This window comes from Rhinolophus hipposideros (assembly GCF_964194185.1).
Source record: "Rhinolophus hipposideros genome assembly, chromosome: 6".
Taxonomy (NCBI): Eukaryota; Metazoa; Chordata; class Mammalia; order Chiroptera; family Rhinolophidae; genus Rhinolophus; species Rhinolophus hipposideros.
In genome coordinates, this window is record NC_138052.1 from 95,510,543 (window position 1) to 95,538,192 (window position 27,650).

Genomic DNA, 27,650 nt, shown 5'->3' on the forward strand with positions numbered 1-27,650 from the left:
ATATCTATTTTGTTCCAGGCACCATGCTGAGTTTTGGGGATGCAGCGGCCCATATTTTGATACAATTTTTATTTATTTTTAATATAGATTTTTGAGTATATTATATACAAATTTACCTTATATGCCATCTTTTTTTTTTTTAAAGATTTTATTGGGGGAGGGGAACAGAACTTTATTGGGGAACAATGTGTATTTCCAGGACTTTATTAGGAAACGGTGTGTTTTTCCCAGGACCCATCAGCTCCAAGTCAAGTTGTTGTCCTTTCAGTCTTAGTTGTAGAGGGCGCAGCTCAGCTCCAAGTTCAGTTGCCATTGTTCAATCTTAGTTGCAGGGGGGCGCAGCTCACTGGCCCATGTGGGAATCGAACCGGCGACCCTGTTGCCCAGAGCTCATGCTCTAACCAACTGAGCCGCCCATCCAGCCCCTTATATGCCATCTTGTATGTTGCTTTTTATAGTTCATGCTGTCCCAGCATTTTCTCATATATTATCTTTAAAACATGGTTTTAATTAATTAGCTGCCCAATACATACTCTATTTTATGGATGTGCCACGATTCCTTTAATAACCACCCCCCCTACACTTAACCCACTTTTAAAACACCCCTTCTGCGGCCCAATGAGCTAGCTGGAGCTCAACAAGAATGTAAGAGCATCAACTACAAGGTGACACCCACACCTTCCGGGGGGTGTGAGTCAGAGCTGGGGTCTAGGTTTATCGGGGCGTTCACGTGGGCTGGCCTTTGGGTGGGGCTTTTAAAGATAAATTCCAAAGTCAGACTGTGACCATCTCTCTGCAAACCGGCGAGAGAGCTAGACCAGAGCAGAAAAAAGGGGACTCAGTCCTGGCCATCCAGGGGTCACTCTGAGCTGGGGGACCACCAGAGAGAGCTGACCTCCCAGGAAAGGAGCCCTGGGATGTTTCTGCACTTGGCTCTGAGCCACAGGAACCGCCTAGAGCTGAAGCCACTGTGAAAGGACTATGTCCAGTGGAGGGAAGGGAAACAAGTTAGGGGGACTCCCTCTCCATTCTAGACGAAGACAAGAAGTATACTTTGAACTGAATTGGACTGCCTTCTGATTTTCCCAGCTCCTGCAGCCTCACCCACGCGGGCCGTGGACTGGGGTGAGGTGGGTTCTGTTTCCTGGCTGTGTGCTAGCGACTGATTTGTCTTCATGATCTCAGAGCCCATGCTGTGGTGGGTCCAGAGGAAAAGAGTTTGTTGCCAGGTGAGTCCTGTCGTGTGCCGGATTCTGGGGTAAGAGATTTAAATGGGTTATCTAAGTCTTCCTGTCATCAGCCCTGCCTGGCAAGGCAGCTTCGTCCATTCACTCATTTGATGAGTATCGACAGAGCACCAATGATGGATCAGACACACTCTCGGTACTCGGTGTGGTAGCCGATAAGTCATATGGTCTGCTCCCACGCAACTTGGAGTCTACGCTGGTATTTTTGCTCCCATTATTCAGAGGAGGAAACTGAGGTCCCAAGAGGTCAAGAAAGTCACCTCGCTCACACAGCTGGCCAGAAGAGGAGCTGAATCCCGGGTGGCTCCAGCCCTCCTGCACTTCCAGACTCTCCAGGCCCTAGGAGGGCTGTTCCCTGATGTGCACACATGTTGCCCGTGGCATCCATTAAAGAGGTGAGCTTGACTCAGGCTGCCCGGGGCTCACTCTGAATCAGCATGACTGTGGAGGGAGCTGGACAGACTCCTTTCCAGATAATGAGAGGCAGCATCCTAACTGGGCCAGGGCTGGGCCTGTACACTGACGTCATCCTGGAGCAGGTCCGCAGATGAGTGGGTGGCAGAAGTCGGGGCTCCCTTAGGCATTTATAGGCACGGGACCAATCGTGGAGGCCATGAGGAGGCAACAAAAGGTGAAGCCAGGGCAATGCAGGAGCAGCAGTGTTCTAGAAGCTGGGTTCCCATCGCCTCAGCTCACACGCTCTGACTTCCCATCCAGGCTCTGCGATCCAACTTGTAATACTCCCCTTGAGGATACGGCTTCCCTCCGAATTGACCCACCTGTTCCTTTGTTGACACAGACAACAGTTCTTTTGTAGCAGGTAATTATGGAGTGATTGTGCCATATTTGGGAATGCCTCAGACCGCGGAAGTTTTTAAGTGCGTGCCAGCTCACGACCCCTCAGCGCCCTGATATGGCACTCACTGTGTTCTGGGGTGTCCAGAGGGCATTTTGGAGGGGAACGTGGGGAGAAGGCTCAGATCAACCAGCTCAGGAAAACTCCTAATTCTGTCCTGAACTTACTGTCAGCCTGAACTTTCAGAGGGCGGCTCAGTGCTCCCTGTACTGGCCTGGGAGTTGAGACAGCTCCCCTCAGCTTGGGGTGGGAATCCCGGCAAAGAGTGGGTGAGCCCCTGGAAATGGGGTTTTCTTGGGGAAAGAGGCTGCCCAAGCTTCCAGCTTGCTGCCCCTCACGCTTGTTTTTCTGGTGCTGCTGTCAGACTAGATGTGAGCAGCTGCCTCCTCTGGAGAGATGGCGTTATTTCAATGTGATAGCCAAGAGGCCAGCGTTTCACCCAAAACTGGGCCCACAAGGGCTATTCTGGGGAAAGCTGAACACTATGCCTCTTTCTTGCTCCCCAGATTATTGGCTCACACTTATCGTGATGGGCTCCTGGAGGACAAGGCTTGTCTGTTTATTTGTTTCCCGGCACACAGAAGCTACTCAACACAGATTTGTGAATTGGCAAAGGATCTTCCTGAAATAGGCAAGAGAATGCTGGCGACATGTTTTGCTCCCATAGGAGAGAAGGAAGGCAGGCGGGAACCCTCCATCACTTGTCTTTTGTGAGGAAGCTTTCGGATGTTAGAGTCCCAGCTGTGGGTCTTGTGGCAGGAGTGCCCATTGTTTAGGAGTGTGGGTTCTGGGATCAGGAAGATCCTGGCTCAAATCCCACAAAAATGGGGGAGCTGACACACCAGGAAGTGTAATCAATGGAATAATATAAAAAGAGACTTAAAAAATATATCTGTTTAAGGTGCTTAAAGAGATAAAGGAGTAAAAAAACCTACAAAACAAGAATAGGAAATCATTTTTGAAAATGTAAGACTTTTTTTTTAGAGCAGTTTTAGGTTCACCGTCGCGAGGAAGTCATCTTCTACCTCCCTGACTCACTTCTCATGTTCCCCACATCTGTGATGGGGCCGCCAAAGCTGGCCTGAGTGGGGAGAAGTAACCTTCCTTGTTTAAGACGTTTTGCTCTGGGCTCAGAGCCCACAAGACTACAAGCCATGTCAGAGGCTGGTAGCCTTAGGCAGAACTCTCTGAAATTGCCGCTGTTCAACCATTTTTGACCTGTGATGGCGATTTCTCATGGTTCAAGCCGACATTGCCATCTCATTGTCATTGCTTGGGAGCTGCAGTGTGGCACTGGGTTGGCTGAGGCCCCTTCCCAGCCTCCCCCAAGGAGTCAGGTCCCAGCTCAGCCTGCACGGTCACCTCCTCCAGCTCTCGTTTTGCCAGGTGAGGAGAGGGAGCCCAGGGAAGTAGGTTCTTGCCCAAAGATATACGACCTGCCCAAAGATATACGACTCAGGACCGGAATCCAATTTTTGGCTCCCAATTCAGTTCTCTTTCTACTGTTTCAGTCCAAAGCCACTGCCATGTGTGGAGCCAGTGCTGGGTCCAAGTGGGCCAGTTGCTCAAGCATCACTGGAAATGTCATAGAGTGCACGAAGACGGCAATTTCCAGAACTTTCCTCAGAGGCAGTATTGCACGGGGTTAGAAATGTCTGGAGTCCCAGCTCTGACACTTATGTTTGGGGGAGCTCAGTTTCTTCCTCTGTACAATGGGATAATGATAGTGTCAACTTCATGGGTGTGTCAGGGGAATAAATGAATACGTATTTGTGAATTGTATTGTAAATACAATTTCCAAAAATTTTAAAAATATTGTAGAGCACTTGGTGAGTGTTGCTTAAATGTTTGCTATTATTATTCTGAAGCACTTGGGGTTGGTATTACTGGTGGGAATGTGAGTTTGGGCCGGCTTTGAGTCACAGAATAGAAAAGAGCCCTCTAGAATGGACTTCGAGGTCTGCTTTTCCTACACCCCATCCCCTCCTATGCCAACTGGCTCTAAATACACACTGACAAACTCTCAGACTAGCAGCCTATGGGGGTTGGGGCTAGCGTGTTTTATTCACAAAGCATGCCCAGTTCCTAGAATAACACAGGGCACACGTAGGAACACGATAAAACTTTGCTACGTGAATGAATTAACTTGTCCCCGCCCTAAAGGTGACAGAGTCTGACGGAGGAATCTGGAAATAGTCACAGACGCTATGGAAATCAATTCGGAATACTTTAAATTCGGGCATTCTCAAACCCTCCCCAATATGCCCTCCACATTATATGAATTCTGTTGCTTCTCATCTCTAAGAGCCGGGCTCCTCTCTCGGTTGTCACTGTTTCTGCTTTTCCAGGCTTTTATTATATATCATCTGGAAAATTGCAATAGACTCACCTTCTGCCCCACCCCCTAAAGCCAAAAGAGGGACTTCCTAAAAAAATAAATCAGGTTAGATCACTCCCTTGCCTAAACACATTTGGAATCTCCCCATTGCCTCCAGGCTAGAAAGATGCTCACCATCAGTAATCATCAGCAAAATGCAAATCAAAGTCACAGCAAGACGCCACATCACATCCACGAGGATGGCAACCATCAAAAAGGCACAGTAACCAAAGCTGAGGAGGATGTGGAGAGATTGGAACCTTCACACACGGCTGGTGGGAGCGTAACATGGGGCCGCTGGTGTGGATACAGTCTGGCATCTCCTCAAAGGGTTAAACACAGAGTGACCATGTGACCCAGCAATTCCACGCCTAGCTAAATGCCCAAGAACCTACGTAAACCCTTGATCAATTTTCTAAAGAACACTGTTGTGCTGAATCTTTCTCCCCCATTTTCATTTCAATTTTAAATCATATTTGATTCTTTCCTGTCTACATTTCACAAAGTTTCAACTTAGTCACGGTCACGGCTACCACGCTCTATCTTGTTGGACTACCGTGTGTAAGAAGAGACTTTATCACAAAGACCCTTCTTCCTCCCACGTGTAGGCAGCCACACGTTTTACCTTGTGTGGCGTTTGCCCTTGTTAGTTTTATTTTGTTATATTGTCCTAACAATAATGTTCATTATGGGTTGAATGACATACTGATAGATTACATTTATTTCTCAAATGTTAAATAAGTTTTAAATCGATAATAATGTACATGGTGGAAAAAAATGCAAGCATTAGGAAAGGGTATAGAGAGGAGAGGTTGTGAGCGTCTTAGGAAGCCTCAGCGGACCCACAGGAGCCCTGGGCCTGTGCTGGCCCTCGGAGCATCTGAGTCAGGACACGGAGGCCGTGTCTTCGTGTTCTGGGCAGGCCAGCTGTCAGACGCAGCCTTCGTAGGGTCTGATCAGGAAGAAGTTCTTTTCAGCTGATGGCAGTCCTGTCCCACCTGCTCAGGTCTGATGGCTCAGGGGGCCGTCTGCTCTGCAGCCAGCACTCCTTGAAGTTGAGGTAAGTCCCCCCAGAAGGGGACCTGGTCGGCCCCGAGCGGACACCATTGTCACACATGATCACCAAGTTATCTCAGGCCCTCCCTGATTTTTTTGGCCAAATGCTTATTTTTTACTTTTGTTTCTTGAATCTGTGAAGGGCCATTCCAGCCTGGGTGAGCTGTCAGGAGCCTCTCTGTTTTCCATCCCAGGTGCCCACTCCCTGCCCCAGGGGTAGAGCCCACACACTCGGGGCAGCTGGGAACTTAACCTCAGGCAGCCTGGGGAAGAGAACCTTGAGAATCAAGGCTTCCCCCGCCGCCCCGGTGCCCCCCCCCATTTTTTCTTCTTTGTAAGGCAACTTTCTAGGGCTGAGGAGTTATAAAAAGCTCCCATGTGTCATTTTCTAGCAGTTGGACAGCTGCAGAACACCACTTGGCAAGCGCTCCTATCTTACCCAAGGCTTAGCGTTTGATTGATGTGTCAGGCTTGGCAAAAGCTGTTGAAGGTTATCACAAATTTCTCCTAACGAGGTGTGTTAACTTATAATAAAAATTTAACACAAAATACTCTTTTCCAAATAAATCCCCCTTCGCCGATGGCTCCTGGGCAGAATGCTGCCAAGCTCCTTGGGAGACACATGCAAAATTGGTAGACAAGGCTTAGAAGGATGAATCCCATGCGGGACGACAGGCCACCCCAATCTCAACCGACTGACCTGTGGGGTAAGACCCCCTGCCTGGGAGGAAGTCCCTCCCACCTCAGGATGTGACTGAGGGCACTCCTCTTGTTTTTCCGTGCCTCCCCCAGACCCCATGGCATCCTGCCCCGTCCTGCAGAAGGAGAGAGTGTTCCAATCGGGAACGCACGCCTACAGAATCCCGGCTCTGCTCTACCTGCCACAGCAGAAGACCCTGCTGGCCTTTGCAGAGAAGCGGCTGAGCAAGAAGGATGAGCACGCATTGCTGGTCGTCCTGCGCAGAGGAAGCTATGATGCGTCCGCTCACCAGGTCCGGGTAAGGCAGGATGAGGCTGCCGTAGCTGCACCGGGAATTCAGGACCACGCCATCCTTAGGTGGCTGGGGTCTGGGGGAAACCCCAGAGGGACCCAGGGACCTATCAGCGCCCCCAAGTGGTCACCTGGGTGACACATGGGCTCACTGTGCGCACGTCCAGTTGGCCTGGCCGCCGTGGCGTCACTGCATGACTGGACAAGTCAGTCAGGGAAACTGATGTTCGGAAAGGTTTCCCTATGTGATTGTGAAACTGAGAGAGGACTTGTTCAGGATCATTTCACTGGCAGGTTGTACCATTTGAGTAAAATTAATCTGCGGTGTGGGGGTTGCGGTGGGTTGGAGTGATGGTTTGTGTCCTGAAGTTCCAGAGTGCAGATCAAGTAATTAATTTTGACAAAGACACCCAAGGCTGGCTTATCACATATGAAAAGTTTAATATTATCACTATCATTACTTTGTGGTCATTATTACATAGTAGCTGTTCAGAGAATGGGGTTTGAAAGAGATGGACCTGCATTCAGTGCTGGTTCTATCATTTCCCAGCGGTATGGCCTTGGGCAATCATCTGCCCTAGTAAGCTTCCCATTTCCCAGATGTAAGGTGGAGCTAATAACACCTGTCCCCCAGAAGTTAGGTGTTAGGGCAGCTGAGACAGTGGGCGTTCGACTCTTGACACAGTGTCTGGGGATAGGGGCCTAGACGGCACGGCTGCAGCATATCTGACATAAATTTGGGATTATGGAAGCACGGTATGAGTCCTTAGTGTCGTGATGCTGCCCCCTCCTAGGTTGCATTAATAGAAGATGGGAGGTGATTGTCATATTCTGCCCCACACTGGACATGTTACTGTAGTTACTTCTAGGGCTTTACCTTTCAAGAATGGAAAGTTAGACCAGGCCAGTAAATTGAGGGAACCAGGGTGAAGCTGGGAATGGCTTGTGCCCAAATCACCTTGGCATCTTGAGGTCTAGCCCGCCCTGGGTGCTCTGTAATGTACGCGTAATGCTCATGGGAATGGAGGCAGCAGCCATCTGAGGAGTGGGCTGCTCGGGAGGGAGTGAGGTGGAGCCCTGGCTGCCACAGCTCTGGGAGGTGTTATAAGGTGAGTGAGAGATGCTGGAGGAACAGCTTTCCTTCACGACCTTTGATCCTCACCCCACGAGAGCCTCCTTCCCCCCAGAGTGCAGCTCCTGTCACTGTCACTGGTCATTTCAAGGCAGTGCTTCTCCTTCTTCCTCTCTCCTCACATTCAGTGGCACGCTCAGGAGGTGGTGGCCCAAGCCCAGCTGGAGGGCCACCGGTCCATGAACCCTAGCCCCTTGTATGACGAGAAGACAGAGACCCTCTTCCTCTTCTTCATCGCCATCCCCAAGCAAGTGTCTGAGCACCACCAGCTCCACACGAGGGTCAACGTGACCCGGCTCTGCCAAGTCACCAGCATGGACCACGGGAGGTCCTGGAGCCCCGCCCGTGACCTCACCAGCTCTGCCATTGGCCCCGCCCACAAGGAATGGGCCACTTTCGCGGTGGGCCCCGGGCACTGCCTGCAGCTGCACAACGAGACGCAGAGCCTGGTGGTGCCGGCCTATGCCTACCGGAATGTGCACACCCACCGGGGGCCTTGCCCCTTTGCTTTCTGCTTCCTCAGCCACGACCACGGGCTCACGTGGGAAAGAGGCAACTTTGTCGCCCAGGACACCCTGGAGTGCCAAGTGGCTGAGGTGGGGGGTGCGAAACAGAGGGTGGTGTATCTGAACGCTAGGAGCCCCCTCCGAGTCAGGGTCCAGGCTGAGAGTACCAATGACGGGCTCGATTTCCGGGGCACCCAGCCAGTGCGGAAGCTTGTGGAGCCTCCCCACGGCTGCCATGGGAGCATTGTCAGCTTCCCCATCTCTAGCAAGGGGTCCAACTCCTTGGACAGGTGGCTCCTCTACACTCACCCGACCGACCCCCAGCAGAGATCCAACCTGGGCGTCTACCTCAACACGCGGCCCCCGGCCCCCGACGCCTGGTCCCCGCCGGCCCTGCTGGCCGAGGGGAGCTGCGCCTACTCGGACCTCCAGAGCCTGGGTGTTGGCCCCGATGGCTCACCTCAGTTTGGGTGTCTGTACGAATCGGATAATTATGAGGAGATTGTCTTCGTCATGTTCACCCTGAAACAAGCCTTCCCAGCTGCATTTTCACCTCAGTGAGCCCCCCACGTGTTCCCCAAGGGCTCCTACTGGCCTGGACCCCCCTTTCTTGGCTCTTGGTTCCCATCACTGAAAGTGTGAGGCTGCCTCTTGCCCTCCCTTGTGGTTTCATCTTCTCAGAGGATTCTATTTTCAGCCCAGAAAACGAAGGAACCTGACTCGGCGGAGCCCCGTGCCAGGGCCAGCCCGGGGAGCTCTGCGTGGCTCAGCCTGCCCGCTCCGCCGGCCACCAGCTTCTGGGCACGTCTGGATACATTATCTAGGGCGTCCCTTTCTTCTTGGGAAATGCTCATTGTGTTCGCCTGGGAAAGGTTGAGACAATGCTGTAAATTAGCAGAGATGTGTGTTTGTGTGTGTGTCCTTGGTAATGCTTTATGGCAGACAGGGTGGGGAACAGCTTTGCAGGGAGGTAAGGCGGGGTCTAGGAAAATCAAGCTAGTTTAAGTCATTGGGTCAGCTTCCCAAGGCTGCCATAACAAATTACCATAAACTTGATGGCTTAAAAGAACAGAAATTTAAACAAAATAAAGGACAAAAATCATATGATTCTATCAATTGATGCAGAAAAAGCATTTGATAAGATACAACATCCATTTATGATTAAAACACTTAGTAAAATTGGTATAGAAGGAAAATACCTCAACATAATAAAGGCCATATACGACAAGCCCTCAGCTAATCTCATAATTAATGGTGAAAAGCTGAAGCCCTTTGCTCTACGTTCAGGAACACGACAAGGTTGTCCCCTATCACCTCTGCTTTTCAACATAGTGTTGGAAGTCCTCGCCAGAGCTATCAGGCAAGAGAAAGAAATAAAAGGCATCCAAATTGGGAATGAAGAAGTTAAATTGTCACTCTTTGCAGATGACATGATGCTATACATAGAAAACCCTAAAGACTCCACCAAAAAGCTATTAGAAACAATCAATGAATATAGTAAAGTTGCTGGCTACAAAATCAACGTACAAAAGTCCATTGCTTTCCTATATACCAACAATGAAATCTCAGAAAAAGAGATAGAAAAAACAATTCCTTTTGCAATTGCAGCAAAAAGAATAAAATACCTAGGAATAAACTTAACCAAGGATGTGAATGATTTATATGCTGAAAACTATAAGACATTTTTGAAAGAAATTGAAGAAGACACAAAGAAATGGAAAGACATTCCGTGCTCATGGATTGGAAGAATCAACATAGTTAAAATGGCCATATTACCCAAAGCCATATACAGATTTAATGCAATCCCCATTAAAATCCCAATGGCATTTTTTACAGAAATAGAACAAAAAATCATCAGATTTGTTTGGAACCACAAAAGACCCCGAATAGCCAAAGCAATATTTAAAAAAAAGAACAATACTGGAGGTATCACACTCCCTGATTTTTGCTTGTACTACAGGGCTACAATAATCAAAACAGCTTGGTATTGGCGGAAAAACAGACACATAGACCAATGGAATAGAATTGAGAACCCAGAAATAAAACCACATAAATATGGACAGATAATTTTTGACAAAGAAGCTAAAAACATACAATGGAGAAAAGACAGCCTCTTCAATAAATGGTGCTGGCAGAATTGGATAGCTACGTGCAAAAGAATGAAACTGGACTGCTATCTGTCACCATGTACCAAAATTAATTCAAAATGGATCAAAGACTTAAGCATAAGACCTGACACAATAAACTGCATTGAAGAAAACATAGGTACTAAACTTATGGACCTTGGGTTCAAAGAGCATTTTATGAATTTGACTCCAAAGGCAATGGAAGTAAAAACTAAAATAAACAAATGGGATTATATGAAACTGAAAAGCTTCTGCACAGCAAAAGAAACTATTGACAAAATAATGAGGCAACCAACTGAATGGGAGAAGATTTTCGCAAACAGTTCCTCTGATAAGGGGCTAATATCCAAAATATACAAGGAACTCATGAAACTCAACAACAAAAAAACAAACAACCCAATTGAAAAATGGACAGAGGACCTGAAGAGACATTTCTCCAAAGAGGATATACAAATGGCAAATAGACATATGAAAAAATGCTCAACACCGCTAATCATCAGAGAAATGCAAATGAAAACCACAATGAGATATCACCTCACCCCAGTCAGAATGGCTTTCATCAACAAAACAAATAGTAACAAGTGTTGGAGAGGCTGTGGAGAAAAAGGAACTCTCATACACTGTTGGTGGGAATGCAGACTGGTGCAGCCGCTATGGAAGGCAGTGTGGAGGTTCCTCAAGAAATTACAAATAGAATTACCATATGACCCAGCAATCGCTCTCCTGGGTATCTACCCAAAAAATATAAAAGCATTTCTCTATAGAGACACGTGTACGCCAATGTTCATTGCAGCTTTGTTTACGGTGGCTAAGACATGGAAACAACCAAAATGTCCTTCGATAGATGAATGGATAAAGAAGTTGTGGTACATATACACAATGGAATACTATTCGGCGTTAAGGAAAGATGATATAGGAACATTTGTGACAACATGGATGATCTCGAGAGAATAATGCTAAGTGAAACAAGTCAGACAGAAAAAGCAGAGAACCCTATGATTTCACTGATATGTGGTATATAAACCAAAAAGAACAAGACAAACAAATGAGAAAGAAAAACTCATAGACACAGACAATAATTTAGTGGTTACCAGAGGGTAAGGGGGTGGGGGGTGGGTGATGAGGGTAAAGGGGATCAAATATATGGTGATGGAAGGAGAACTGACTCTGGGTGGTGAACACACAATGGGATTTATAGACGATGTAATACAGAATTGTACACCTGAAATCTATGTAAATTTACTAACAATTGTCACCCCAATAAAATTAATTAAAAAAAAAAAAAAGAACAGAAATTTATTCTCTCACAGTTCTGAAGGATGGATGTCTAAAATCAAGGTGACTGAAAGGCTGTGTTTGCTCCCAAGGTTTTAGGGTAGAATCCTTCCTGGCCTCTTCCAGCTTCTGGAGGCCCTGGTATTCCTTTGCTCCTGGCTATATAACTTTAATGCCTCTATTTTCAATGCCTTTCTCCTCTGTCTCCTGTGTTTTCTCTTCTGTCTCTTGTCAGGATACTTGTCACTGAATTTAGGGCACACTTGAATAATCCAGGGTGATCCTTCCCTTAATTACATGTGCAAAGACTCTTTTCCAAATAACATCACAGATTCTGGGGGTTAGAACACGGATGTGTCTTTTGGGGGATACCATTCTATGCAGCATAGTCATAATAAGTTATTTTTGTATAGGTGACGTGGCTAAAAGTACAAATGAAATTCAGATGAATCAGATAAATCAGAATAATGGAGGGGGCAGCAGGGGTTGAGCTGTTTAATGTGCCTCTGTGACACAGCTGCTGTGGGGCGCTCAGTCTTCGTGGTAACAGGTATGTCACCAGGCGGAGGCGGAGAGAGAGGGGAGGGGGTGCTGTGCTTGTGTCGGTGTTGCCATATAGAGAGAGCGGGGAGACAGCCTGAGAAGGGACCTGGCCTGAATGAAGGAGGCTGACATCTCTCTGACCTCTGGGGTCTTTGGGAGCCTTTGTCACATGTCCCTGTGGAAGAGCGGGCCTGCCCCGTGCCCCTGCTTAGAGCCCCTCTAATCAGTTCTCCTGATTGGGTCAATCTAGCAGTTTAATAATGGTGAGAATCAATGACAATAGCCGTGGGTTGTTGCATTTGAACTGTGTCTCTGTGTGGCCAGGCAGTGGTTAAATGGAATTTTCAGTGGGGAGCTTTGGTTCTGGGTGTGGTGCCTGGCACTGGCCTCCTATCTGGGTGCTACTTCTCCTTGTGGGGTTTTAATAGATCCAGATGAGTAATCAAGGCCTGGTCATTGCTGGAACGGAAAGTTGTGCCCCTGTGTTTTGGGGATGCTCACCAGCTATCTTTCAATCCCCACCAGGGTAGCTGGCGGGAGGTGGGGCTGAGGCTATCAGTAGGTGAGGACAAGGGCATGCAGGCCAGGGCAGTGCACCCTCAAGATGGGGGGCACTATAGCGTATCATCATTCAAATCGGGAGACTTCTGAGATGAAAGGAGGATGCTATTAAGAGTTACACCAACACAGTGGGGATTAACCTGGGCTGTCCTGGGCAAAGCAAGAGGCTTCAGAGAGGAAGACCCACCGAGGACTGTATCAGGGGCTGGCCTCCCTTACCCACCTGGAAGAGAATCAATGATCTATTAAGGGTCTTGAGATGAAGTAGAATAGGATAGAGCCTCTGGCCACTACCAAGCAGAATGTCACTCTCTTACGCTCCCTCCAGTCTCAATTCCAACTGCTCGTTAGAATTCCCTGGGGAGCTTTTAAACCATGCTGATGCCCGAGCCCCACCCCTGACCAACTGATTCATAATCTCGGGTGGTGGGACCCAGGCATGGGTGTTTTTTGAAAAGCTCCTGAAGTTATTCTAGTGAACTAAGGTTCCTGAACCGCTGGCTGATGATCTCTAAAGTCCCTTCTAGTTCTAAATGTATACAAATGCCAACGTCTTCGGATTTGAATGAAAAAAATAAACTGATCTACTCTTTGAAAGACACCACCAAGAGTGAAAAAAAAAAGCCATGTATGGGGAGAAGATATTTATTGTCCACATATCTGACAAACAGCTTGTATCCAGAATATATAAAGAGTATCTACAAACCAATAAGAAAAAGACAATCCAAGAAAAATGGGCCAAAGGCTTGAATAAGCACTTCACAGAAGAAGATATCCTACAGGCTGTTAAACACATAATCATTAGGGAAATGCAAATGAAGACCATGAGAAACCCACTAGAATGACTAAAATTAAAAAGATTGACAGCAGCAAGTATTGGCAAGGATGTGAAGCAACAGGAACACTCGTACATTTCGGGAGGAAGTGTAACTAGTACAAACACTTTGGAAAGCTGTTTTGTAGTGTCTCCCTAAGCTGAACATGCAAATACTACTCTCTGCCCCAGCATTTCCACCCTGAAGTACACATCCGAGAGAAATGCAGGCAGGCAGCTGCCAAAGACACGATGAGAAGGTTTACAAAAGCTCCATTCATAAGAGTCCCAAACTGGAAACAACCCAAATGTCAATAGAAAATAGAATGGATACCTAAATGGGGGAGTAGTCGTGCGATGGAATGAATATGACACAATCATCAAAGAATGAACTACTGCTCCACATAGTAGCATGGCTGATTTTCGATGTTATGGTGAGTGGAAGAAGCCAGAGTCAAAAGCATTCATACTTTATGATTCTATTTATATGAAGTTCAAGAACAAGCAAAACCAATCTGTGGTGCACAAGTCAGGCCAGAGGCCAGTTCTGGGGGGGGAGACTGTTCACGGGGGGGCGGGGCGAGAAGGAGGCTTCTGGGTGCTGGGAAGATGCCAGGGATTGATGTGGTGCTGGTCAGAAGGGTGCATTCACGTGTAAACATCCAACGAGCTGTACCAAGGTTTGTATACCTTACTGCACGCATGTTATACCTAATAAAATCGAAAAGTTGAACTGAATAGCGGATTTTCTGGTTAAACCTCCAAATCAATATGTTCTTTTGGGTTGTCAAACTTTGGAACTTTAGAATTTTTTAAATAAACTTTTTGGAGGGAACAATTTTAGATTTATAGAACAGTTGCACAGATAGTATGGAGAGTTCCCGTACACCGCACGCCCAGGTCCTCCTAGCTGTGGTACACTTGTGAGAACTAAGAGATTAACATTGGAACGTTACCATTAACTAAACGCTAGACTTTATTTGGATCTCACCAGGTTTTTCCCACTAATGTCCTTTTTCTTTTCTAGGATCCAATCCCGGATATATTTAGTGTACTTAGTGAAACTGAATTTTTATTATTATATGTGTCCACGGACACACAGATTGATACACATTTCCAGCACGCCCTTCCCCTCCACCCAACTTCCCCTAAAAATTTGTCAAACAAGTAAAAAACTAAGCAAATGCCAAGATTCGTGCCTCAGGCCCAGACTGCTGGATTGCAAGTGTCAGACGTTGTTCAGCCTCTGAAGGCTCAGGGAGGTGACCCCTCAGCCACCCAAGTCAGTTACACCGGGGCTCCAGGTCCAGGCTGTGGCCCATTGGCCAGTTTTGAGCCCAATGCCACTGCATGGGACGTCCGGGAGCTGGTGTGGAAAGTGTGTGTGTGTGTGTGTGTGTGTGTGTGTGTGTTTTGTGGTGTACATGGTTCATTGCCAGGCCCAAGCTGGAAGGAGGCTGGTGGGGCAGCTCTGCTCAGTACTCTGCCTGGTAACCTGACAATGAGGGCATAGAACAGCAAGGAACAGGGAAACCTGACCTCACCAGCACACTCCCCTTCGCGCAGACCAGGGGGAACCTGGAGCTCCAGGTCTGGGGGGTCCCCTTCGTCCTGGTCCTTGCAGGTATTTGACTCAGGGCTCTTATCAGCACTGAGGAGTCAGAGCTCTTATCATCATTAGGGACCCCTGAGACAACGGTCTTCATTTCCATCACCTCCTCATCCATTTGCCCTCTTTGTTCAGTCCAGGCATCTGATGGCTCATGGGAAATGACAGTGGAGTATTGAGAGCTACATGCTGTGGTCTCACCCGTTGCCGCATGCATTGCAGAGACTTTTCAGAAGTGGTCCGCTAAGGATCCTAGAAATAGATCAGGGTCAGTGACATGGGCAAGGATACCTTTTCCACCGTGAATTCAGTTTGCTTCCTCAGGATGGCTAAGGCCACCATAACACAACGAATGTGTATTGAGTGGGACCGGATGTTGCTCTAGGAGATGGGAATTCCATGGTAACAAGACAGAGCCACTGCCCTCAAGAAACTCACATCTTGTGGGATAGAGTGGACAGTAAACATGTAAGCAACTACGAGGTGTGATTGAAAAATGCGGTGACTGTTTAAATAAAAAAAAATTATTACAGTAAAAGACATTGCCGTTGATCCCCCTCAAAATACTCCCCCTCGCTTCGAACACACTTATCCCATCGTTCTGGCCACTTTCTGAAGCAGTTCTGGAAGTCCTCTTTCGTGAGTGTCTTTAGTTGTGCTGTCATGGCTGCCTTGATGTCCTGAATCATTTTGACTTTGGGGAAGAGACAGAAGTCGCACGGTGCCAAATACGGTGAACATGGTGGATGAGGACACATCATAATGTTTGTCTTATTTTTTTTAATGTGTATACATTTTTGGCACCCCTGGTATTTATTCTTTCTTTAAAAAATAAATTTTATTGGGGAATATTGGGGAACAGTGTGCTTCTCCAGGGCCCATCAGCTCCAGGTCATTGTCCTTCAATCTAGTTGTGGAGGGCACAGCCCAGCCCCAAGTCCAGTCGCTGTTCTCAATCTTTAGTTGCAGGAGGCACAGCCCACCACCCCATGCGGGAACTGAATCGGCAATCTTGCTGTCGAGAGCTCATGCTCCAACCAACTGAGCTATTAGGCAGCCCCCATAATGGTTTTATTTGACAGAAATTGCCATATAGCAGAAGTGATATGTGACACGAAGCTTTGCCATGATGGAGAATGAAAACACTCAGGAAAGAGGACTTCCAGAACTGCTTCAGAAAGTGGCAAGAATGATGGGTTAAGTGTGTTCGAAGCGAGGGGGAGTATTTTGAAGAGGATTAATGGCACTATGTCTTTTACTGTAATAATTTTTTAAAATTTAAGCATTTACCATATTTTTTGATCACACCTCATAAGTAGGAATGCAACTCTGTACTGCTTAGTGATAAAGAGAATGTAAAAGGGAACAATATTGTCAAGAATGAGTGGGGGTCTGCTAAACCTGGGGTCCTCAGAGATGACGCCTCTGAGTAGGTGACGTTCTCGTGAAGACCTGGGAGAGACAACACATCTTGTTTGTTCCCCTCAAGAAGCCAGAGCCGTGGACCCAGGACCTGACCGGTGTCCCGCTGACTGCTGGACCCGGGGACGTTAGTCTCCTGCCTTCCCCTCGTGTTGCCCATGCAGCCACTTCGCAGTGGGGTCCATGGAGCAGCAGCACCCCCTGGGAAGCTGGGAGAAATGCAAACCCTTGGGTGCTCCCAAATCCTACGTACAGACTGTGAATCTGAAACTCATGGTGGGCGCAGCAAGCTATGTTTGAACAAGCCTTCCAGATGATTCTGAAATATGCAAGAGTTTGAAAACTTGGAGACGCCCTGGTGTGGACCCCAACCTGCCTAGGACTTTGTTCGAGATGCAGGAAACTTCTCCCAGTTCTGCGAGACCACCCTGACCATCCTGATGGCCTTACCTGATCGAATGGCTGCCTGTGGGATTTCAGGTAACTCTGGCGGCCCCAGATAAGGGTGGTTGATGATCTGGGCTGGGACAGAGGGCTTGGGGCGTCACCTTGGAAGGCCCAGAGGCTGGCCCTGTGGAGAGGCCAGGAGGGGGTCTGCTAAACCCGGCGGTATGATAGGGAGAGTCTACTTTTCCCAGGAGGGACCCTCTCTCTGCAAAGCCAAGATTAACTGGGACAACATGTGGCCCCCAAAACTGACTGAAACTTGTCCACTCTTAGCCGTAAGGCCACACATGGCAGGACACGAAAGGTTAGCCCTTTAGAGATGGGAGTGACCTTGAAGTCTAAGTCCATCCTAGTCAGTTGACGGGGTTAAAGCAGGTTCCATGAGGTCCAGTGGCTCCCTCAAGACCACACAGAGGCAGGGCCAAGAGAGCAACTGGCTTTTCGGAGCCCAGACCAATGTCCCCGCCTCTGTTCAGAATTATCTCCACAGCCTCTGCCGAAACATCCAAGAAGAGCAAAGGGATCTGTACCTTTAGGTTCTGGGATGTGGAATTCTGTTTGGCTTGTCTCCGGAGCCGGAGCCCTCAGTCCCTGGGCACTGTGCCACCTTTCCTGGCACTCCCTCAGCACCTCACCAGAGTGGGCGGGGAGATGGCAGCTCACAGGTGAGGCCTGGTCTGCGGACTTGCCAGCCCACGATGTCTCAGGAGGCACCACTCACCATCAGCATCAGGAGATCTCAGTGCTGGGGCCATACTGCACCCCTCCCCCCACGTTACCACCCCACCCCGTGAAGAAGGAAGGAAGGAAGGAATCCAGTATTTAAATGCGATGCTTTCATCCTAGTGCTCAGAGGTGAGAAAGCTGACTGTACTTTTGGCAAGGTGTTACTTTTTCACATTCCATTTTTGTACTTTTTAAAGGGGAGGGTTTCAAAGTAATAGATGCCAAACATTTGCAAGTACAAAGAAGCAGGAAAAAATATCACCCCAAATCACACTAACTGGAAGCACATTTCTTCTGGTCTTTTATCTGTGAACTTTTCTTTTTTCCTAACACTGAGATCGTGCCGTAAAGTCGATGTAGAATGGTGCTTTTCTCCCGAGTTGACATTATATCATGAGCATTCCTCCATGTTATTTTCTTGCAAAAGATAATAGATCAAAGAGACACACCATGAATTACAACCTAACTTGTAATGCGCTTATAATTTTTTAACTAACAATTTTTTCTTCTTTAATCCAACCAGAAAACATACATACATTTATTTATTTATTAACATTCACTATGTGTTAGGCACTGAGCTGAGGGTATGAAACAAAAGTGAATGTCTAGTGAGGCCTGACTGTGCACCGGTCTCACTCATTTCATCCTTACAACAATCCTATGGGCAGGTTACTGTTATCATCCCCATTTTACAGAGGGACAAACTGAGGCAGAGAGAGATTAAGCCACTTGACCATGATTTTATAAGCTGGTGACAGGAGCCAGGGGGTCAGTTTTCCGAGTTGGCCCTTTTCCCACCTGGCTAGGGAGGAGTTAGACTGTAGACTTCTGCACAGGACAGAAGTCCCCACGTAGAGTGTGGACTCTAGAGTGTGGCTCTGAAGGAAGGCGGTTTTCTTCCCTGCTGTATCCCTCGGGTCTAGGATAGCATCTGTGCACATGGCAGGCTCTCACTCAATATTTATTGAATGAAATGAATGAATGAATGAATGAATGAATGAATGAATGAATGAAAACAGGCAAGGTACCAATTTGGTCATATTAGAGCCCAGAATGAGTGTGTGAGAGGGAGAAGTCAGGAAAGGCTGGCAAGGCACAGGCCGTGAAGGGCTTGGTGTGACCTGCCAGGGAGCTTGCATCTCATCCTGTCATGGTAAGGGTTTCACTCAGAGGAGTGGCAGACTCTGATTTGTATTTTAGACAGAGAGCCCTGGTAGAAATGGGAGGACAGAAGGAGAGATGTGAGTGGGGTGGGATGTGAGTGGGGTGGTGAGGGAGGCAGGGCTAGGGAAAGCCCTCTTGGAAAGTCCTGGGGACAAACAATGCAAGGGTGGAATGAAGCCAGGGCCAGTACAGCTGCATCAAAGAGAATGGATTCCAGAGCGTTCTGGAGCTTGGCGATCCCTCAGATGTGGGTGGGGATGAAGATGTCATCTGGATTCTGGCTTGGAGGCTGGGAGATTTGATGACAGGAATCTAGAGAGACGATATGTGTAGAAAAACAGGATTTTTGTGTAAAGATGGAATGTTCAGATGAGGTTGGGCTTAAGTGTCCATTGTATATTCACGTAGGCAGCAGGAAGTGTGGATGGGAGTTCAGTAAGGTCAGGGCTAGAAATGCAGATTTGGAAGCCATAGTGGAGAAAATGCCCTGGGAGAGTGTGGGAGAGACAAAAGAGAAGCCAAGAACAAAAGCTGGGGACACGCCAATAGCACAGAGGCTGGGGGTGAGACAGGATGGTCAGGAGGAAGATAGGGAGCTGGGGGAGCAATCCGAAAAATGTGGGGAGGTAGGAGAGGGCGGGAGGACGTTGGGAGAAAGAGATTAGTGAAGCTCTTGATGAGAATGTTTTGGTACGTCAGGTGGGTGGGTGGAGCCAGGCCACAGTGGGAAGAGGTGACACTGTGACAGTGGGGGACAATTTATCCATAAAGGTCATCAGTTAAGGTGAAAAGAAAGGACGATACCCAGGCAAGAAGAAAGCAAGTGGAAGCCCGGTTCTCAGTCTTTGCTGTCCACTAGACTAGCCAGGAGATGGCCAGTCCCCACCAAGAGATTTCTATTTAGTTGGCCTGGGGCCTTTCAAATGCACAGCCAAGGCTGAGAGCCATTGGCAGGGTTTTTGTTTTACAAAATGGAAACAATCTTCAGCTTGCTTATAGGGGGATGCGGAGGGGAGGGAGACAATCCATGGGGACCTGGGTGGCTTTTGAAGCCATCCCCGCATAGGCTGAGGGAACCCTGGAGAAGTAGGGGACCGATGGAGCTAGAGGCAGATGTGGGTGCATTTAAAGGTGCTTGGGCAGAAAAGCGAGGAGGTTATTTTTTGATGGCTTCCAGATGTGAGCTGCTCTGAGGAGCATGGGGAGGCGAGGTAGGGAAGCAGGACCAACTACGAGAAACACAGGCTTGGGTACGGCAACCATCGGAGAGGCAGAGGAGACGTCTGGAAGATCCTGACTCCATGTTGCTTTGGAGCTGTGGGTTTGTCCTGGTGCTAAGCTGCCTGGTAGGAAATTTCTCTGTGAAAGGTCAGCAGCCCCATCAGGAAGGAGGAGGTTTTCAAGGAGGAGTGGGGGGAGCAGCGGAGTGATGAGGGGGCTGAAGGCCCCAGAGAGAGGAGGCAGGGGTGTGGATACTATGTGTGCTGCAGGCTGAGTGTGTGGAGGTGGGAAGTGGGTGGACAGGGTCCAGGCAGGACGGGGGCTTGTGAGAGACTGTGGGAAGGAGATCGTGTCTGAGGGGGTAGAGTGAGATCTGGACGTCAAGTTTTGGGTTGCACACATTCTGAGGGCTGCAGGTACAATGGGCAGAGGTGGAAATAGCTGCTGACCCAGACATGAAATAAGGAGGAGCCCTGCCAAGTCCTCGGGAGTGGGATGGGAAATCAGTAGAGAGGCAGGTGGTGGCCAAATTAGAGAGCCTTTGCCAGGAAAGGAGTTTGCGCTTTGTCAAGATTTTCAGTAGGGGAGTCTGAAAATCAAAGTGAGGTCTGAGGAAGATGAACCTGGAAATTCTTTGCAGTCTGGCTACAAATCAGGACTTGGAACTATAGATCCCGGACATCGAGTAGGTCACGGCTGTGATGAGAACAAGGACGGTGGGATGGTGGGAAGGGATTTGTAGTTTGACAGGTTCGACAACTAGCCAAGGCCCTGGTCCCCTTTACCACCCCTCCATCAGGTGGTCGACAAGCCATATTTGAGTTCACAGTAAAAAGGCCTAGAGAATAAGGTGAACCCATACTTCTGTTCCGCCAGGAACCTGTTATGATTCTACAGTCCACACACTTCCCCAGGGACCCTTAAAGTGGTCGTCTGAAATTCTTTTATGCAGGGGACCAGCACTCCATGCCTGGAACCCAGCTAGTCCTTCGTCTGTGCTATTTCCAACAGTGGTCTGGGCACTCACACGGGCGCCCAAGGGGCTCCAGAGGGATTGCTGGGGAGAATTTAGGTGAGTGGGGCAAAGACTCTGGCCTAAGAATCTCAGAGTCCAGCACTGAATTGAGGGCTCATCTAACTCAAAGCATGTAGTATGCATAGTAGTCATGAGATCAGGCAGACACGAGATATAATCTCAGGCCTACCACTAACTTGAAGATGAATTATTTAACCTCTCTGGTTGTCAGTTTCTCTGCCAGTAAAATGGAGATAATAATAGGACCCCCTTATGGGGTATCACGAGGCTTGAATGAGGCAATTGATGCCTAGAGCTTAGCACAGAGTCCCACACAGAGTAGCTGATAGATTGTAGCTGTTATAATTTAGCAGCTATTTCGTGGGTACCAGTTTGGAGCGAATTGATTCCCTTCCGAACGCATATGTTGAAGCACTAACCTCCAATATGACTATATTTGGGTGTTCAGGATGTAATTAAGAGTAAATGAGTTCAGAAGGATGGGGTCCTAATCCTATAGGGCTGGTGGCCTTATAAGAAGAGGAAGAGAGATATCTCTCTCTCTCCACGTACAGGTACTGAAGAAAGGCCACGAGGACAGTGAGAAGGCACCATCTGCAAGGTAGAAAGAGGCACCTTACCAGAATCCGACAATGCTGGCGCCCTGACCTTGGGCCTCCAGCCCTTAGACCTGTGAGAAAGCACCCCCCACCCCTACCCCAGTCTGTGATAGTTCATTATGGCAGCCCGAGCTGACTGAGACACCGACCATAAGCCAGTACGGAGTGGAGGCTGTAGCCTGGAGGGATGGATAAGACAAATGTGGATTTGGAGAGGAGCAGGCAAAGTTGGGCCGGCTCGGGGGCTCAAAGAGGAGGGGGTTTCAGCAGGAGTGCCAGAAAAAGACTGTGCTTCTGGCAGCCTGAGAAGCTGGACCAGTCCAGGGAAGAGAGGATGCAGTGGGGGGGTGGAAGGGAAGGCGGAGGGGCAGGGATGGGGGGTAGAAATGCAGGGGTGGAGGGGCATTGAAGAAATGACTTTCACGAGGCTTAAGGAGACGATAGGTGGGCTTTAGGAGCCGATGCAGTCAGAAAAATCCAGGGCTTCCTGAGACCAGGGGTGGCCATGCAGGGGAGACATCAGAAGACGAAATTGGTCAGAAGAGTCTGATGGGACTGAGGCCGGAAACAGCAGGGTGGGTATGTTTTTTGTTTTTTGGCACATCGGTGAGGACTGCTGGCTGCTGAGACAAAGAAGAAGAGGAACAGAATACGAAGCTGGGGAGGAGTTGCCACGTAATCTCTGTGGAAAGTGAGTGGCTGTTGGCAGAAAATGCATTTAGGAAATGCAGTCACAGGCCCTGCCAAGGAAGGGTTGTCATGATTCAGGCTTGGGAAGTGTTCGGAAGCAGAACAGAGGTTGGAGGCAGCCCAGGGGCCCAGGCAGTGGCCGCCCCAGCACCAGTCAGCAGCAGCCAGGCAGAGAGCTGCTGTCTCCGGAGTTTGGCAAATCTGACCCCAGAGGCTGAGAACCAGAAAGGATTGGTTGCTATGACAACGTGGTTACCTTGGGGAGACCACTGGTGTGTCTTGCTGTTTACACCAGGTACGGGCTTAGCTCCACAAAGATGCAAATCTGTAACGGCCGCCAAGGCCATTGGGCCAGCCCCTTCACACCTCATGTTCAGCCCAGGAGACACACCCAAGCAGCGTTCTTGGAAAGGGACTGTTTACATTTTGTTAAAAAATCAAATCATATCTTAAATCCAAGGAGGACAGCTCATTTTTAAATGCCTACTGTGATGAAAGTCGAGAATCCTTTTGAAACACAAGTCACCAAGGCCTGTTTTCTAAAATCTATTTCAGAAGTGGGGTTTTCATCCATGTCGCTTTCTTCAGGATGGCTCCTCTGGGCTGAAGGAAACAGTAAGCTCTGATTCTCCGGCACTGTGGGTATGGCAATTGCTGCAGCCACTGTAGAAGACAATATGGCACAATTAATCAAAACTGAAACTGTGCACCACCTTTGAACCTGAGCTGCTCTTCAGGGGGTATTTATCTCGCAGATACCCTGACTGCACAGGACCCAAAGACACGTGTGTACACTGTGACATGGTTTGTCATAGTAAACGCTGGAAACAATCTAAGTGTCCATCAATAGGAGACTGGTACCATGAATTATGCTATGGCATGGAATGGTATGCTGGCTTTAAAAAAAAAATGTGGTAGGCACAAAAAAACCACCACAACATGTTCAGAAATATTGTTAAAGCGAAATAAGCAAGGTGCACAGCAGGGTAAAAAGCAAAGAGGCCTTGCAAAAATACGGTTGTATATGCATAGAAGGTTTTGCAAGAATACATGAGAGGCTGTCCTGGGGGCAATGGGGTTAGGGGTCTGGGAGGGCAGGAAAATGCAGTTTTCATTGTGCTGGCTGAATTTTTAATATGTATTACTTTCAATAAAAATTAAAAAAAGATCCCAGAGAAAAGTCATTCTCTTCCTTATGACTCCCTAGGGATGTGTGTGTCTTTGGAGCTGCTTCCAGCCATGTCCATGAAGCCACGCTGTGCCGCAGGATTTCATACACCCCTTCTGGAATCGGAGTCGGCTTGTTATTGATTTAATTTTTATTATTATAGAAGTAGTGTGTGGTCATAAAGGAGTCTGGAAAAGTAGGAGGAAGGGAAAAAAATGCCTCTAGAGATGCCACCTAAGTCAGCACTTTTCATAATCAGTGATTTCCCAGGATACATTTTTTCCCCCATAGTTAGAATCAATATTTCTTATCGGTTTCCTGATATTTTTCTTTCTTGTTTCCTTTTCACTTAGGTTTGTATTATGACTATTTTCCTTAACAATCTTGGCAAAAGACACAAGTTGTTTTTGTGGATGTGATTCTCCGTTACCTGATTCTCGCCCGTGTCAAACCTAATTTTCCTTGTAGTTCACCCGTTTGGTTTTCCGGGATCTTCAGTGAAAGGGCAGAGTGGCTCATTGCCAGGCCTTTGGTAGTCACGGGACGTCCTTCAGCGCAATTATGGACTCCGTGGGACCTTGGACCCCTGGGGAAATCTTCATCCCTGTGGGCATCGTTGCTATGGGAACATGCCAGTTGGGGCTCTGCAGAGGTCACACCTGAACGCCTGGTGGAGGCTAGAGTTTGAGGCTCCCCCTGGTGGCGGGAATCACCAGGCTCAGAACCGGGTCCATTTAGGTTCTTTTTAGTCGGAGATAAAGAGGGCTTCATAGAATCCTGTCCTTTTTCAAACCAGGGTTGATAAGCCAATGGCGAGTACCACTGACCCTGGTTGTGTGTTGGAGCCCACGGACGCTCTGCCCTGCAGGCACTGGTCTGGAGGGCCACCTCGGAGACCTGCCTTGTCGCAAAAACTTACTTTGCACGAGGCATGTTACATAACTTCACAGAGTCGCAGATATTTGTGGCAGGGCTGGGACTGGGACCCCGGTCTCACATGTGTGTAATTCAAGGTCCGATTTGCAGCTCTGACACAGTTATCAGAGATGTGGGGGGCACAGGGTGGGCAGGTTGTGAACTGAGACCTCACCCTCCCACTCTTCAGGATGCTCCAGGCCTCAGTCTCAGGGACGACTGAACCAAATCAGAGCCAAATTTGTGTCTGCAGGGGTCCAGGGAGAGGATCTGGAGAGGCCAGCTCGAAGATGCCAGGAGCAGAAGTGCAACTGGGACTCAGTCAGAGGAAAAGTAAGGCGGCGGGATCCTGCCACATAAGCTCATTTCTTTAACACTGAAGGTTTGTCGGTTCTTCCTAGAACTTTTAGAGATGCCAAGTGCCTGTGACCTGAGGCCTCGCAGCCCACCCTGATGGTGCTCACTGAACTGACTTCCTAGAAATTTTCCTCCAGTGCCCAGGACTGGCCAGGGTTGGCAGTGTGTTGGGTAGGCTGCCTCCACCTGCACATGGGCCCACATGGGACATGGCCCCACTTTTCCCCCTCAGCTGCTTTCCAACCCTCTGCCCCATGTGCGAGGTTGACCAGATGCCCCCAAGTAGCCCTGGGACTCAAGCCCCTGGGATCTTTTTGGAGCCGTATGACTGGGTGTGATTCAAGGGAGCAGCTTGGGGAGCAGGTCAGGCCTTCTGACCAGTGTGGTATTTCTTTTGTGCGATGGCACAAGATTGGGCTGCTGGGATGGTGCTGAGATGCTGATTTTGGATGGTTCTTACAGATACCAAGCACAAGACAAGTTCAGGGCTCTGGGCAACCAATGATTCATGGCCAGTCCCTGGCCTTGAGCTGCGTGTGGGCCCCCAGGTCACCCCTCACCTGCAGCATTCCACCCATGGTGCTGCCTCTGTTCAGTAGCACTAAGGATGGCAGAGAAGGCGGCAGGTATTATTTACCCTCGGCAAGCCTGCCAGTAGTGCCTGGGCACTCATTCTACCCCCTCTGGAGGCTCCTATCCAGCTGTCAGGCCGTGTCTCCCCCAATGGCTCGCGAGACCATTGCTCTGCAATACCCATGGGCTCCTCCAGTCAGCTCACATGAAGCCGTCCAGGACGACTATAAGCAGGCCAGGTGCGGATGCATGTTCCTTGAGAATGGGACCACTCTCACGTGTGCAAGGTAGGGGTGTGCTCATCAGTGAAAGAGAGCACTGTATAGCAATGCAGTGGTTATGGCCTAAAAAATTCAAGAGAAGCTGGTTAGAAGATGTGTTGTTCTCCGTTTATGCTCCAAATGTTAGAACAGTAGCTTTAACCTGACTAGAAACTCACTCACCGTTAACATTTTCTCACACGCTCTGGGCAAGACACGCATCTGTGTTTATCCGTGAAACAAAGAAGCACCCTCTGAGGGAATTACCGGAAGTCGGTATTCCCGGGTGGCGTGAGTAATGGTGCCACTAGCAACACACCAGTGGTGAGGGAAGGGGGCAGAGGCACGGATGAACAGATGCTGAAAAGCCACGACATTGTGAAAAATTGCAGCACTGTTGACTTCATCTCGCTGCACAAGATATGAAATCAGCCAGGAATGGTGTACTTGTCAGTAGAAAACAGGACCTAAACAGGAGGAGAGGACCTGGACATCACTTCATATGCACCAATTAGACATCGAATGTATGCGTACTAACCTCCGCTTTATCCATTATTCTAAACCTTCTTTGATAAATCACTATACCTCAATGGATCCATCAATTTCATAACAGTTCTTAGTACATTGTTTTATAGATAAGGGCCCTGCAAAAAATATTTACCCGGCCCCCACGTGCCGTTAAGGCAGCACTGAGCTAGAAGTTGGGGTTTTCTGAGTGTGGGGGGCACAAGGGCAGGGGGACAAGGAAGCTGACCATGTCAGATGGCTCAGGCAATTGGGTTGGGAAGGAAGTGAAGATGAGATGGGCCTTAAAAATGAAGGAATTAGGGTCATGTATGTGTTGTGTATGTGTCATGTGTGTGTCATAGGGAAATCACACTGGAGTCAAATGGCCAGGACAGTCCCACTGACCACCCCCCAACCCTGCAGAGATGTGGGACTCAGTGGGAACAGAGGCGTGAGAGAGGGAGGGTGGGAAGCTGGGAAGTGTGGGGGAAAGATGGTTATAAGTAAAGAGTCTTAGACGTGCTGCAGGGTCTCTAGGGATGAGTTGGTGAAGGTACGAAGGAGCCAGGATTTCGGATGGAGCCTCCTGAAGGACCCTAGAGTACCCAGGGGCTTTGAGGCTGACAGCAGAGTGGAAGTTGGTGCAAGTCAGCAGGGAAGCGAGGAGAAGGGTGCAAAGTGCATGATGGGAGCATCCAGGTGAGGTAAAGCTGAGGTGGGGGTGACGGGCTGCTGGGGAGCAGGCAGACACAGGGTCCGGCTGGTTGGGGGAAGGCCAGAGCTTGAAGGCCAACGCTATGCCCACTGTGTCCCCACCCCCGCTGAGGGCCTGCCCAGAGGGCCCCTGATACCGCTTGCTAAAGGTTTAAGAGATTAGTCCTTGGGTTCAGTGGGAGGAATGGGGAGGGGGCTTGGGAGGAACTGGCTTTGGGGAGGCAGAGTGAAGACTGGACTTCTCTGGGCTCATGTTTCCCCAAAGGAACTTCACCTGGAGCTCAGAGAAGGCCTGAAGTGGGGGGCCACACTCATTCCAGGCCTCAGAATCAGGATGGGGTCAGTCCACCAGGATGAGAGCACTTTGCTCACTCAGCATCACCTGCATTGCATGCTGCTGCAGGTGGGAGGTGCTGGGGCTCCTTGGCTCCCATGAGCTCCTTTAGGGGCTATTTTCCTTAAGGTAGAGGCCTGGCTTGGGCCCTGGAGGGATTCTGCTGTCGTGTCCTCTGGAGCGAGGCCTGGGGTTGGGAGGCCACCCCCTGTGCAATAGGTCAGAACTTACCCCTTTACCTGGTGGGCCTGATCCAAGGACTGGGGGCACCCAGTCTGGGGCCCAAGGGGCAGGTGCCCACTTTGGAGCCCTCAGAATCTGCTGGTGGCCCCATGGAGGCAGCTCCCCTTTGGTCTGTGGGCAAAAGCAGCCATGCCTGGCCGCCCCCGACTCTGCTGAGCTGTAGGACTCAGGAAGGAACATC

General features: G+C 48.9%; 1 protein-coding gene across 1 annotated transcript; it reads left to right on the forward strand.

Moving 5' to 3' along the window:
• Positions 1-1,199: 1,199 nt before the first annotated feature.
• NEU2 (neuraminidase 2) lies at positions 1,200-8,726 on the forward strand (the record flags this gene model as incomplete). Its single annotated transcript, XM_081051731.1, has 3 exons — positions 1,200-1,229; positions 6,329-6,534; positions 7,788-8,726. Exons 2-3 carry the CDS (start codon positions 6,334-6,336, stop codon positions 8,724-8,726), a joined length of 1,140 nt encoding a protein of 379 aa, XP_080907857.1. The 5' UTR covers positions 1,200-1,229; positions 6,329-6,333.
• Between the last annotated feature and the right edge of the window lie 18,924 nt (positions 8,727-27,650).